The following is a 13,858-nucleotide window of genomic DNA, read 5'->3' on the forward strand; positions in this document are numbered from 1 at the left end:
AAGACAGTTGACCAGTGTAGAATGCAACATGTCATCACTTAGGTGATCACTAAGCTTTTGTGGCTTTTAAAAAATATATTCAGCGATAAATCATACTGTTTTGTGGTTAGATAGCCTTTTATTCAAATGGTAAATTTGGCAATTCGACAATTTTTTTAATTTTTTAAATGCGGGCGGCACGGTGGTCCAGTGGTTAGCGCACAGACCTCACAGCTAGGAGACCAGGGTTCAAGTCCACCCTCTGCCATCTCTGTGTGGAGTTTGCATGTTCTCCCCGTGCATGCGTGGCTTTTCTCCGGGTACTCCGGTTTCCTCCCACATTCCAAAAACATGCTAGGTTAATTGGCCACTCCAAATTGTCCATAGAGTGGGAATGGTTGTTTGTCTATATGTGCCCTGGGATTGGCTGGGATAGGCTCCAGCACTCCCGTGACCCTCGTGAGGATAAGCGGTACAAAATTAATGAATGAATGAATGAAATACAAATGCCTAAATGAAGCACAAGTATAAGGCATTCATAGGATGCATTCAAAGACACTGTGATGACATGTTGCATTCTACACTGGTCACTAGGAGTCGCTATTGTTACTGTAATGGAACAGTTTTTAATCTTTCACAATAGGCATAATGACACAGGCTACTGTTGTGAGTTTAAAACTTTCTTGAACCAGTCATCATGTGCTATATATATATATATATATCACTATATTGACACTTACTATGGTACCCATTATGGCATTGGATGCTCGAGTACTTCAGTACGAGGTACATTATTAAAAAAAAAAAAAACAACCTTAAACTGTATTATGGAAAGCAGGAAGTGAACAAATGTAAGAGTTAGTGATTGTAAAAGTACCAGATGGAGGGGTAGGATTTAATAAGCTTTGCTTCTTCCTACTCCTTTTGGACATGTGGAACTGTGAACTGATTATGGGATGCACTCAATTGGAATCTGATGCATGTTCAAATGAAATAAAACCATTACCATTAATGAGGAATAATTATGTAGATATCAGCCTTTTTCCCGCACCAAAAAGAAGCCAGCTGTATTTGAGTTGATTGGGTGTCTGTCATGGGACTGCAGGTCACCTGACATTCCTCCTGCTGGACTCAACGTCGTCCATTAGGACAATTTAATCAACCTGCTCGACCATGTCATTCTGTCAAATAGATCACATTTCCTGCCCATTTCATTCGTCTTACTGAGAGTAGAAGAGTGGTTACTATAAAGTGGTTACTCCATCATCATCATCATCATCGCTTGTCCAGGATGCTTGCTGAAAACAACAAAATAGAACATTTATGAGCGTCACCAGCAAGCAGAGATGTTGCAGCTGGTTCTTCTTCTTCTTTTACTTCCAGCAGTGGGTAAGTGACTAACTTCAAAATAAGTGTGTGTGCTTCTTGGCTAGCTTCTGTGCATGTTCTTGGCTACAGGAGAATGCCAGGTGAATTTATGTGGACTGTGTGTGTGTGTGTGTGTGTGTGTGTGTTTGGAAGTGCTCATAGCAACAGTTGTTTTTTGTTGTTATTCCTCTGAGCTCCCTTGTAAAATACTAATCTTGTTTTTCAGTTCCTCTCTTTTGCTACACTTGTGTCTTTCCAACCATCGCACCTCTCCAATGCATCGGGTTCCCTCTCCAGTGTCCTGAAGGGCAAGTCTGCCTGTCCAGCACAGCTGTGGGACAGGAAGGTGAAGGCCTCAAATATTCATCCAAACATGCACTTTATTGCACATTCATTCTTTGGTAATAAATTGAATATTTTCATTATTAAGCTTCTAAATACCGTTTTGAACATCAGAGCCCTCTAGACATGAAATAACACCCCTATAGTCACCCCTATACACTTCTATTAGCAAATATAGTCGACATAATAAGAGAAATTTAAGACATAAATAAGACCGGTGCCTGTATGTGTTGCTGTAAATGTGTATATTTGTGCAGACAGGAAGTGATGTCAAGGGTTCAGAATTTAATTGGAGCCGCAACAGTAGCATTCGTTAGGGATTATTATTATTATTATTATTATTATTGTGCCTGTTGTGAGATAATTCAAACTTCAAACAATAAAACCCTGTTGTTCGGGTGATCAAATCTGGTGCTTGTGTGTCTCACTCAACATGACAGTAACAATACTGACACCTAGTGACCAGTGTAGAATACTACATATTGTGTCTTCTGAATGGCTTAAAGTGCTTCATTTAGGCAAACTATACATCAAATTTGTATGCATTTTTCTTATAACAACAATAAGCTATATTCAGCCAGAAAACAGCATGATTTATGAATATATTATAATATATTGGGATGTGACAAGTTTTTTGTTGTCATTTTCAGGAGACTTCCGTGTGATGATTAACGAGAGGAGCTGCATCCTGCGTTCCCTCTGCAGCGTCTCAGGTGAAAAACACATCATGGGACTCAACTTCACCTTTACCAATGACTGCTGCGACTCACACCTATGCAACGGAGCTGCGGTGCCTGCTGCCCCCTACTGGTTGGCCACAGTGCTCACACTCCTTGCGTCATACACATTCAAATAGAGATTAGCTTTGGGGTTGTGCAAAGTGAAGAAATTCCTTCCATTTTCTGGACTACCCAGCTGACTTGGGGCGAGAGGCGGGGTCCACCCTGGACTGGTGGCCAGCCAATCCCAGGGCACATATAGACAAACAACCATTCACACTCACATTCATACCTATGGACAATTTGGAGTGACATTTACACTAGCTTTGAATTGATTTCTTAAAAAATGTACAACTTCCACACAGAAAGGGAGAACTTTTCTTCCACTCTATGATGTCGGACTCAACTCGCCGTGGCTCAACTTGAAATCTGTGATTTATCAATCATCTTTCCTGTGATGTTTGTATGTATGAACATTTCACGTTTCACTGTCATTGCAGCCATCATGTTGATTCAACATCTATTTTTTGTTCTATTATTCTATTATTCTTCTATTATTTGACATTTCATTGTCATTAACAACAACAATCAATGTTGTTTCAATGTTACCTTGCTCTCTGGGATATTCCATTAGAAGTATTGCCTTACCCCCCCCCCCCCCAGCATAACCAGAGCTTTCACTGCAAATTGGAGATTTACAATCCAGGGGCCAATCTTAAGATAAGATAAGATATGCCTTTATTAGTCCCTCAGTGGGGAAATTTGCAAGGAGTAATTAGGAGTAATTCCACACCCCAAACATAGAAAATGGGCATTATTGCCGCTAACGACTTGCCAATAAGACAGTAAGACATGCATCAGTAATAATGGAGTCATGGAGATCCAAACCTGTTAGTGATTTTATTGGAAGTACATCAAATTTCTATTAAAAAAAGGTTGTCTTTATTGTATGAAATTAATCTCAAACATTTTATTGTCACTGTGCAACCACCAGAAAATGTCCAACTAACATCGTCCCATCTTTAAAAAGACACAAACTAGAATCATTTAGGAGAAGATAGTAGGGGTGTAACTTATACAAATACAAGTACAAATACATTTGACTGGTATTACATGCAATAAATGACAGTATTTTAGGCCCTCAAAAGTACATTGATTTTGTGTATGTCCAAGCTTTGATGTTTTTTGCGCTGAACTGTCGGTAACAACAAGTCAGGAAGTTATGGTTTTGTATATTTTCCAACATTTAAGGGTGAAAAAGACAGGAAGTTGATATTTTATTGCTCTTTGCGTCGCTCACAAGGCCGTCTGCGTGGCGTCAGCATTGCTGTGTGACCTTTCCCCCCGTGATTTTGGCTCCAAATTGGAGGCGCGAACGACGGCTTGCTCTGCTCTGTTGCCGCCTCCACCGCTGCTCTCATCGCCGTTTGGCGCCGGCTGGCGATCCGGATGCGAATCCACGGGAGGTGACATCGTTGCCCTTTCCGTGTGCTCACTGGCGACTCTGTCCGTCACAATCAGGTAGTTGGGCTCCAGCTGGTGGGCGCTGGAGCGACGCTGCAAAGCATGCTGGGTACACGAGAAGGAGCGCTGCCGGGGGGCCGGCTGAGGTGACAGGAAATGAGGCGTGACCGCTCTGGGAACTTCCTGTTGCCGCTCCCGGTCCTCGTCCTCCGAGGTGACCTCCTGCAAAGTGCTGATTGGGCGAGGGGAGCGGCCCATGACCCGGGGAGGCACCAGCGCCGTTGCCGATTGGTTGAGCTGTGGGCGCCAGTTCTGAGGAGCCGGGTATGGTACGCTGCCCATGGACCAGGTACTGTGGAGACATCATTTCATAATCATTACTAATTTACTGTGAATGCAGCTTGACCTGGTAGAACCGACAGATGCGATGATCCTCGCATGAGGCGTTCCCCAAGGGTCTATCCCGTGCACACTTGTATTTGTCAGTTTTTGGCTTTTATATGAAAAGAAAACCCCAAAAGTTTGTCACTGCCATCTACCCTTCCATAACCAGGACATATTTGGGGTCTTAGCGCCTTCAAAGAATGAACTAATACAACTTGAGTTCCCAAGTCATAATTCCAACTGTTTACCTCTGCGGCGGTGGTGTCATGTCTCGAGACGCGACCATGCCGGAGAAAGATGCGCTTCGTCCAGGCAGCCCTTGCGTCCCAACCCACGGCGAGTACATCAAAGCTCGCTCCTCCCATAGCATCTCATTGGCGGAATCAACTGTGGCGGGCACTCTTTGGATTTGGTGGGCCAACAGGAGCTCCAGGACTTGGTGATGCAGGCCTTCCCTGGCCACATCCGCCGGGCGGCGCCCTCGACGGTCGTGGAGCTCCAGGTTGGCGCCGTGGAGGAGGAGAAGTCGGGCGGTGTCGTAGCAACCATAGAAGGCAGAGAGGAAAAGGGGGGTCTCACCCTGGTGGGTGAACATTCATATTCTAATATTATATATATTTCATATCTCCAACACGTCTTTTGCAATGACGGCTATGTCGGCATGATGTCCAGTACCTTATTGTCTTGCAGGTCCACGGCGGCACCGTAGCGGACAAGCGTTCTGGTTAGGGATAGGTGGTTAACTGAGCAAGCCCAGTGCAGGGCCGATCTCCCTGACAGAGGTCATGTGTTCCCAGCGGAGGGGGGAGGGGGGAGGGGGGAGGGGGGAGGGGGGGCGGTGGGAAGGAAGAAGGGAGGGAGCAAGTCAGCCAATGAACATCCATAACACAACAGAGTCAAGCCCAGGTGGAGGAGTGGAAGAAGGGATGGATGTTGGAGATGTTCACACGTGAGGAAGACAAGAAGCAGAGGAAGAAGATGGCAAACAAAGCTAATGCTTGGTTCCAAGGGTTCCAAGGATTCCAAGGATTCCAAGGATTCCAAGTGCCAGCATTAACTTTGTTCTGCGTCAGAGGAAGGCAGCAGGGGAGCTGGAGGAGGAAGAGGAGGAGGAGGAGAGGGAAGACACGGAAGGAAGGAGGTAAGTTACACCAGATACTCAAGGCTTCGGATCTCAGAGTGAATGCTTGCCTCACGCTCATCTTCACATCATCTTCATAGAGATCATCTTCACAGAGATCATCTTCAACTTGTTCATGTTTTTTTACAATGTGCACATCAAATGACATTAACACTGTTTTCATCTTTTTTCTGTAGTGTTGACTTTAAAACGGGGGTGTCCAAAGTGTGGCCAGCAGCTTGTTTTTTATTGTGGAAGTAAAATGAAACCAAAAACCCCAGCAAAAATGGGGAAAATACTCCAAAAAGGCAAAATGTGAAGCGAAGAAACTGTAATGTTGATACTAAAAATGAATGATAAAACAATGCTCTCCCTTTAAATATGCAGTCGTCCCTAATTCATAGTGGTTGGTTGCTTCCAGACGCAATCATGATACAGTATTCAATGTTAATCCATGGCAGGTTTTTTGTAGTTAGAGCATATAAAACCTATTTATTTATTCATTTTCTACCGCTTATCCTCACAGGGGTCACGGGCGTGCTGGAGCCCATCCCAGCTGAAAACCGGTTCCTTCATTCATTCATTCATTCATTCATTCATTCATTTTCTACCGTTTTTTCCTCACAAGGGTCAAGGGCGTGCTGGAACCCATCCCAGCTGAAAACCAGTTTATTCATTCATTTTCTACCGTTTTTTTCCTCACGAGGGTCGCGGGCGTGCTGGAGCCCATCCCAGCTGAAAACCAGTTTATGACTTTCAAAATAAGTGTTCTAACATTATTAGAGCCCAGTAGGCATGAAATAACACACCTATAGTCACCTTTACCCTAGTCACTTACTACACTAGTATGCATTGTTTACCACACATTGCGCAACTCCAATGCTGGCGACGCACCCCTTGGCGGGCGCGGGGCTCCCGTGAACACAGTTGAGAATATGAGAAACATCATCGGTACAACCCAAAGTTTGCGACAGGAGTAAATCCAGGTCAAAAGATTGGGAACCAGTGAGCTAACCACGGCGACCAGTCCAGTGGACCTCGCCTCTCGCCTAAAGTCAGCTGGGATAGGTTCCAGCATACCCCGGCAACACTAGTGAGAATAAGCGGCATCGAGAATGGATGGCGGATGGATGAGCTAACCAGTTAGCCTCTTTATTTCTTCTGAAATCAAGAAGCCACAAACATACCACTTCCACACGGATTAGAGTGAGCACTTTTTTTCACTCTATCGTGTCGGACATGCGATGGCTGACTTCATGATGTCTCAATATTTTGTGTCATGACTGCCGCCTAGTGACCACAATACTACATGCAGTATGTATTATATTGTACCATGAAACAGCCATCATTCATTCATTTCTGAAAATCCGGAATATTGCGAAAACTGCAATTTTTTTTTGCCTTTTTACAAAATAAAAAATACATCAAAATATTAATTTGGTTTGATTTTCAGTATGCAGCCCTCGGTTGAAAAAGTATGAGCACTCCTGCTTTAAAAGCTTAAAAGCTCCCTGAGGATGCAAAAATCTACCTCTCTCTTGTTTCTTACAATTTTGGAAAAGAGATGCTCCTGTACTTCGAAGTGAGGGCTTTTCATGTCGGTGAAGGAAAAACGAGGCCACTTCAGGCCCGCCACTCCCTAGATGAGCATGCCCTGTGTATATGCCCACCTCTATGTTTACAAAAAATAAATAAAGGCTTCACTACACATCTTAAAAGCTCATTCCCAGGAAAAAGCATTCATACTACATTTTGACCAATACCCTTCCAACACACATGTACTTATTTAAAATTGATGAAAAATGCTCCAGCATTCTAAATATCAGTAAACAACAATACTTTGGTTTTCATTATTAATTTGTTCCAAAAACTGCAAAGTACCAAAACAATTTTGCCCATAGGTAATAATAAAAACCTGATGAATGTGTTCCAGACATGCAGTAACATGAACAAAAAATACATTTTAGGAGAATAATTCTAATTGTACATAGAAAAGAATAATAATTGTAAATAAGGAATGAATGGAACTTATTGCTGATGCGGACTTCCTGTACATCAGGGGTGGGCAAATATTTTGACTCGTGGGCCACATTGAGTTAACAAAATTGCCCGGGGGGCCAGAACATATATTTAACACACACACACACACACACTATTTTATGCTTATAATTTTCCTTGAATTATTTGTCTAATTTTATGTGTAAAAGTGTTATACTATCAGCTGTATGTTCTCATATCCCTTTTTTCAGGAGCACTTTAAACATCAGACCACATCAAACTATGTCATTTCATTTGACAGTTTTGTTTAGTTTTTTGGTTGTTTTTTTTAACTAAATAAGACATTCCACTTGCAAGTCATGTGGCCAGTTTTTATGTTAAAAGTTGAAATACTTAGAAAGCAACTGGCGGGCCGGATTCAAACACTTGGTGGGCCGCATGTGGCCCCCGGGCCGCAGTTTGCCCACCCCTGCTGTACATCCTGGTGAGATGGAATTCATTCTCACCTTCTTCATCAAATTGCAACTATTTTTGTCCCCGTGGCGTGTTATTTAGCAAATGAACGGCCAATGAGTCAACAACGCATCGGGTGCTTTGTTTGATTTTGCGGTACCATGCAGTGCAGGAGTACTTGCAATATTGTACAAAAACTGAGAGAAACCGGAGCAAAATGTGACAACAGCTGAGGTTTGACCGTACATACGATTAGTGGGGAGCAGGATTTTACCAGTGTGATCCGTGTTGTTCACAGGCACTCCAGCTCTGAGAAGCTCCAGCACCACTCTGTCCAGTCCACTCCGCACCGCACGGATCAGAACCACGGAGCCGTCCGGACCACACCACTCTGCCGACTGGCAGTACAAACATCAGCGTATGAAGGATACATCATGCTGTGCACGTATCTTCATGAACTGACCTGCTGAGGAGGACTGAGCAGAGGCGGAGGCATGGCGTTCCTCTCCCAGCCTCTGGATGAAGCTGAAGGAGGCATTTTGATGCAGATTGTAAAGTCTGTGACGTCATGTGGTTTGGATTTTGGACTTGACTCACAAGGTGCCGGTCTGCGGGGCTGTGAGCCGCCGGCCCGGTAGTGTTTCAGCTCCTGATCCCTGTGGTCGCAGATGGAAGTGTCCTCCTGGCGGCCCCCGCACCTCATGCTGATGTCCTCCATGGAGCTCTGGGTGAAATCTGTGTCGCTGGCAACGTCCTGGTCCCTTCTGAGAGGTCTGGAGAACAACAGACAGGATGCAATATTAGGTGCGCCATGGAACGTGATCCCGTACAAAACTGCAAATCATCACAAACGAATCCATTTCTCTTTGATCATTGGAAAGGGATTTGTATCCCTTATTCATTTATTCCTTCATTTTCTACCACTACCACCAGGGTCGCGGCTGTGCTGGAGCCTATCCCAGCTGTCTTTGGCCCCATGGTGGGTTATCTAGCAGTACCACCGACGCTGAGTCAGCAACATGTTGGGTACTTAGTTTGGACCATAGATACAGTCTAGGGCAGCGGTGTCCAAAGTGCAGCCCGGGGGCCTTTTGCAGCTTTTTTTTTGTTGGCTCTCAGCACATTGTTGAAACATTAAAGACACAAAACATTATTTTAAAAATATCATAATACAATGACAATCAAAGCAACTAATAAAAGTGAATTTTGGGGAATTTTGGGGGATCTGGGGGAAAAAGTTATATTGTTACAAGAATAAAGTCATAATTCTGAGAAGGATATTCTCATGAGGAAAAGCGGTAAAAAATGAATGAATATTTGTAAGGTGAAAGTTGAAATAATTGTACAATTAAAAAAACAACAGCAGAAATGGAAAAACAGCTGTAATTTTACATGAATAAAGTCAAAATATTAGGAGAAAAAAGCACTAAGCTACTGAGAAAAAAAAAATAATTTTATGCAAAGAAACTTATTACGATTATATTATGAGGAAACATAATATCATTTTATTAGCATACCATTAGAAATATTAAAGAAATAAAATAGATATTTTTTTAAAGAGGTAATATTGTGAAAAAGTTGGAATATGATAATAATTAAACGTGACTCCCTGGGCTTTAAGAGCTAAGCTGCATGTCGTGTTGGTTAGCGTTTTCATCTCCCAACACAAAAACCAGGAAGTAAAATTGTAAACAAAGATTTTGACGGCAACTGCGGGGCATTTTTGCATTTTACCATCATTTAAGGTGCCTTTAAATAATATTTTGCAATCAATTCCAATGTGAACGGATGAAACCGAATCAGCTATTAAAGTTGAAGTTTGCCGTCAAAGGAGGATTGAAAGTGAAATTGTAATAAAAACCTTCATATGCCGCCATCACTCCCATAATACGCCAACACATGTGGTCCACTCACCTCATTCTGATGGCATCCTCCCCAAGAGGTTCCCTCCTCCTCTTCTTCTCCGCTTCCTTGGCTTTCTTCTTCTTCCTCAGGCCCATCTTGTCCTTCTGCCCCCCCGACCGCGCTCTTGGCTCCTGCTGGGTGGCGCCATGTGCCGTCCAGGCCTTGGATTTAACCTCACTGTTGTCGGTGGCGGCGGAGCAGTGTCTCACCTGGGGCCCTCCTTGGCCGCCGCCCTCTCTCTCCCTTCTCTGCTGCCTCACCCGCCTCATGACCAGGAAGACCACCAGGGCCAGAGCCAAGAGCAAGGCTGCTGCCATAGCAACCACGGCCCATAACCACGAAGGGGTCGGCTCTTGCAGACAAACGGTTGATTAGTTCATGGTTGTCGATGATTGAGGTTTTAGTACTTTTGGTTCCGTGTTTGTGTAGGAAACAGGAAGCTGTCAGGAGATACCTTTGACTTCCTCTCTGCGTGTTTCCTCCTCCCTGCTTCCTATCTCGTCTTGAACACCACGAATAGCGATGACGGTCTTCAGCTCCGGGGGGGCGGGATACGAGGCGGGCCTCAGCAGCATGACGGCGCGAAGAAAGCTGGCGGCCTCGGTGGCGTGTGGAAAACAGGCGGAGGCCTGGCGGGAACACGGGCGGTTGTCCACTTGCAGGAAAAGCAGGGAGCTGAGATGGAACACACGTACGGTCATGTGGGCGCCCCCATTTGAACTCCTGAACCCTCAAAAGGGTGAAGTTGATGGTGTTTTCATCAAAATAAAGCACATTGTGGCGTTCTTATTGAGCCACAAATATTGGGCATGAAATGTCACGCTGTAGCTTTTGGATATTCATCCCGATCAGGACCAAATTTGCTACGCCCTTTTAGGAGACTGACAGGCGCATGTGACTAAAATTTGGTTGAAAAACATGGCCACTGTCGTTATCCACTAATCATCCACACCCGCTGGTACCCATCCAAATTGCATCCATTTTGCCCGGCGCCCTTACCCGTCTGAGTCTGCTGGCACGGTTTGAGCCAGCAAGTCCACCAGCTGCTGGGGGTCAAAGTCAAACAATTTCCTGTTGGCAGCGAGCGGCGCCGAGCCCCTCAGCTTGAGCGGCGTCCGCAGGAGCACGCTGAGCGCCCACAGCAGCGTCGTGTTGGTGAATGCGCCACCTTTTTGGGCGATGCGGGTGTGCACCACCAGGGTGCCCTTGGCCGACAGGGGGCTCTGGTGGGCAAAGCAGTCGCTGCCGTCCCACCCGCAGGGGGCGCTATCGCACCCCTTGTCACACTGGGAGTTGGCGTAGTGGTTGCTGCAGTATGGGATGTGGCCTGGACTAAGATGGTGGGACACCGGTCAGTATATTAGGCACCATCATCGTTGCATTCAAAAAGAATTGATATCAAATACAGAAAACATGAAAATCCAAACGTGATAATAAACTTAATAATATTATGATCCCCAAAAAACAAAGCGAATGATGAACGGGACGTCTCACTTGCAGTGGCCTTTGTCCTTCAGGCAGTCCAGGCCGTCTCGGAGGCATTCGGGCTCCATACACTCTCTGTCACATGATCCATCCCCAAACTTGTCCTTACACTTCCTGCTGGCGGGGCACTGCCCCCACGGGTCACCAGAAGCTGCTGTGGAAGAATGAAGCCATACGTTTCTACTTAAACAAGCCCGGCCGGTACTGTAGTACTGTAGTACTGTAGTACTGTAGTACTGTAGTACTGTAGTACTGTACTTCCGATACTTAAGACCATCAAGACTGTTTTCCTCGCGTCTAATCACCGCATCAATAATGGCGCTCATTGTTTCTGCGCAGCAGCCAAGATTGGTTCCCGAGCGTTGGAGGGGAACAGGAAGAGGGGGCCCGACATAAACAGGAAGTTTCCAGGAGAAGTGAATAGCAACAGGAAATGGAATGGGCCAGGATTGGATAAAGGTCAAAGGTTGTCGCCTTGGCAATGAGGAATGGGATGGAGCGAGACAATGGGCTTGGCAGGTGGGGGCCATGCAGACCCTCATTGAGTCCATGACCCAATTCAAGCGTTCATGTCGATTCAATGTTTCGATATTTATCTTTACATTCTTAAAAACGGTTTTCAAGCCTTGATTACATATTTACGATGAATTATTGAGGTGATTCCCAACCTCTTATATTTCCTCTGCTCGTTAGTTTTCCACCACTGTTAGTTCAAATCAATTTAAATTAAAATTATACGCTACATTCAGTTTTTATTTGTAGAATGACTCACCAAAAATCGCTCACAATATTTTTTTAATGATATCTAAAGAAAACTAGAATAAAATATGTCTTTTATGTAGGTTGTTACATTTTTTGCAAAATAAACAAATACAGGTAATTGCATTAAATTATTTTTTTAAATGTACATTTAATTATTTTTTTATTTAATAGAATAGCAAATGATAACATTGAATGACATTTTAATTTATTTAAAATTAAATTAAATGTAAAATTTTAATTGAAATACTCAATTAATGTTGACAATTGTGTGAGTGTAAAATCAAGTTTATAGGAAAGTGTGCAATAATATTTTATTATTAATATTTAAACAAACGTAGGTGTATATATATACTATATATATATATACTGTTTACCTTTCATCTACATCTATATTTTATTATGAAAATATATATTTCATGTATGTTGTTTACTTTTTTGGTTACTTAACAAATACTTGTAATTGTAATTAAATTAAAATCATAATTTTTATGCAGTTTTAATTTAAATCAATAATTGAATAACAAATTTATATATATTTTTATTTGTTTTAAATTGTTTTTTTATGAAATTAATTTAAACTAATATAACATTTTGAAAAACATGCTGGTCTTATTTAAATACAAATTAAGATATGAATTAAAATGTACAATATACTTTTGTCAACATATTGTTAAACATATTGTTTCATTACCACCAGAGTGAGTGTATTTTTGCAATACATTAACTTCAAAATTGTTTTTAATTTGCCTTCAAATCATTTGATTTGATTTTTTTACGATTTTGTTTTAATCCAGGTGTTGACTCCTGTCATCCGAAGTTTCCCATACGGTCAAATGTGAACCCACCTTGGTTAGTCCAGGTCCAGCTCAGTCCCAGTAACAGAAACACATGCAGAGCCAGCGTCTTCATGTCGGGTCCAGCTGCTTGGTCCCAGCCCTGTAAGTGGAAGCATTTACCAATCCAAAGTTACAGTGGAGGACATTTTCATCAGCGCCACCACCAGCACCACCAGCACCACCAACACCTTCTAAAAGAACCACTCAGCCCACTTTTGTTCAGTCTACCTTTTTTTTTTTTCTTCAGGCCTTGCGGATATCTGGACAACTTCCTGCCACTGTGTGCAGAAGAATAGAAGGGTGATGACGTGTGTGACTCACCATGTTGGTGAAAGCATGTTCAAAAGTATGAAGCTTCTTTTTTTTTACTTACAGTATTTCCACCACACTCTACATTTGTGTAACTTTATTTACCTTCCATATAGGAAGCAGAAGACATGAACATGGACGGTTCCATCACTGTGGCGGGGGTGTCTGGGGTGGTCAAAACCCAGTGGGGAAGCTCAGAGGGCGGGCGAGTTTCACTCAAGTTTCACTCACAGTAGAGATGCTGCTCCTTCACATGGAGAGGAGCCAGTCGGGGTGGCTCTGGCATCTAGTCCGGATGCCTCCCAGACGGGCATGCCCAGCCAGGAGAAGGCCCCGGGGCCAACCGAGGAGGGATTGGAGTGGAAGGATTATGTCTCACACTCACAGCTGGCCTGGGAACGGCTTGGTGTCCCGGTGGAACTGGAACTGGAACCGGAGGAGGTGGTTGGACTTCCTGGCTGATGAAAGACTTTTTATTTGTACTTTTTCTGACTGTATTAGTTAGCTAAAACATGCTATTTTTAAATGTTAATGTATTTAAAAAGATTCAGTTCATAAAAATTCAGTGCTTATGCTTCTGGTTTCAAATGCAATATTTATATTTGTGTGTATTTACATTCCCTTCACAACAAAAAATAAAACAACAACAAAGAAAACAGCAGCTACAGTTATGTACCTTAGGTCGCCATGTGGTGTCGCTGTTGGACACAGTGAGGTTATATCAGTGCCGAGTT

General features: G+C 43.4%; 2 protein-coding genes across 3 annotated transcripts; one reads left to right on the plus strand and one right to left on the minus strand.

The window, feature by feature from the left end:
- The first annotated feature begins 98 nt into the window (after positions 1 to 98).
- Positions 99 to 3,504, plus strand: LOC131105632 (uncharacterized). Its single transcript, XM_078790665.1, has 3 exons — positions 99 to 1,368; positions 1,574 to 1,693; positions 2,340 to 3,504. The coding sequence occupies exons 1-3, from the start codon at positions 1,326 to 1,328 to the stop codon at positions 2,543 to 2,545; spliced, it is 369 nt and encodes a 122-aa protein (XP_078646791.1). The 5' UTR covers positions 99 to 1,325; the 3' UTR covers positions 2,546 to 3,504.
- Positions 3,276 to 12,975, minus strand: notchl (notch receptor, like). Of its 2 annotated transcripts, none has more exons than XM_058053980.2 (11): positions 12,825 to 12,975; positions 11,227 to 11,368; positions 10,732 to 11,064; positions 10,187 to 10,407; positions 9,742 to 10,084; positions 8,425 to 8,600; positions 8,291 to 8,352; positions 8,102 to 8,225; positions 4,932 to 5,029; positions 4,505 to 4,836; positions 3,276 to 4,224 (listed from the first exon to the last, which is right to left on the minus strand). In XM_058053980.2, the coding sequence occupies exons 1-11, from the start codon at positions 12,886 to 12,888 to the stop codon at positions 3,705 to 3,707; spliced, it is 2,415 nt and encodes an 804-aa protein (XP_057909963.2). In that variant the 5' UTR covers positions 12,889 to 12,975; the 3' UTR covers positions 3,276 to 3,704. The 2 variants fall into 2 exon arrangements, with proteins under 2 accessions (XP_057909963.2, XP_057909960.2); XM_058053977.2 differs by having other exon boundaries at positions 11,227 to 11,371.
- Between the last annotated feature and the right edge of the window lie 883 nt (positions 12,976 to 13,858).

Source organism: Doryrhamphus excisus, linkage group LG5 (assembly GCF_037039965.1).
Source record: "Doryrhamphus excisus strain RoL-2023G ecotype Guam linkage group LG5, RoL_Dexc_Guam_v1.1, whole genome shotgun sequence".
NCBI classification, from domain to species: domain Eukaryota; kingdom Metazoa; phylum Chordata; class Actinopteri; order Syngnathiformes; family Syngnathidae; genus Doryrhamphus; species Doryrhamphus excisus.

What these genes read in the sequence shown, in the direction of transcription:
- LOC131105632 (XM_078790665.1), top strand. Translation starts at nt 1,326, where the DNA reads ATGTTGCAGCTGGTTCTTCTTCTTCTTTTACTTCCAGCAGTGG. An exon ending in TCTTTTACTTCCAGCAGTGG is followed by an intron (nt 1,369 to 1,573) that starts GTAAGTGACTAA and finishes CTTGTTTTTCAG; the next exon opens with TTCCTCTCTTTTGCTACACT. An exon ending in CACAGCTGTGGGACAGGAAG is followed by an intron (nt 1,694 to 2,339) that starts GTGAAGGCCTCA and finishes TGTCATTTTCAG; the next exon opens with GAGACTTCCGTGTGATGATT.
- notchl (XM_058053977.2), bottom strand. Translation starts at nt 12,888, where the DNA reads ATGAAGACGCTGGCTCTGCATGTGTTTCTGTTACTGGGACTGAGCTGG. An exon ending in CTGGACCTGGACTAACCAAG is followed by an intron (nt 11,372 to 12,824) that starts GTGGGTTCACAT and finishes ATTCTTCCACAG; the next exon opens with CAGCTTCTGGTGACCCGTGG. An exon ending in GAGGATGCCATCAGAATGAG is followed by an intron (nt 8,601 to 9,741) that starts GTGAGTGGACCA and finishes GTTGTTCTCCAG; the next exon opens with ACCTCTCAGAAGGGACCAGG.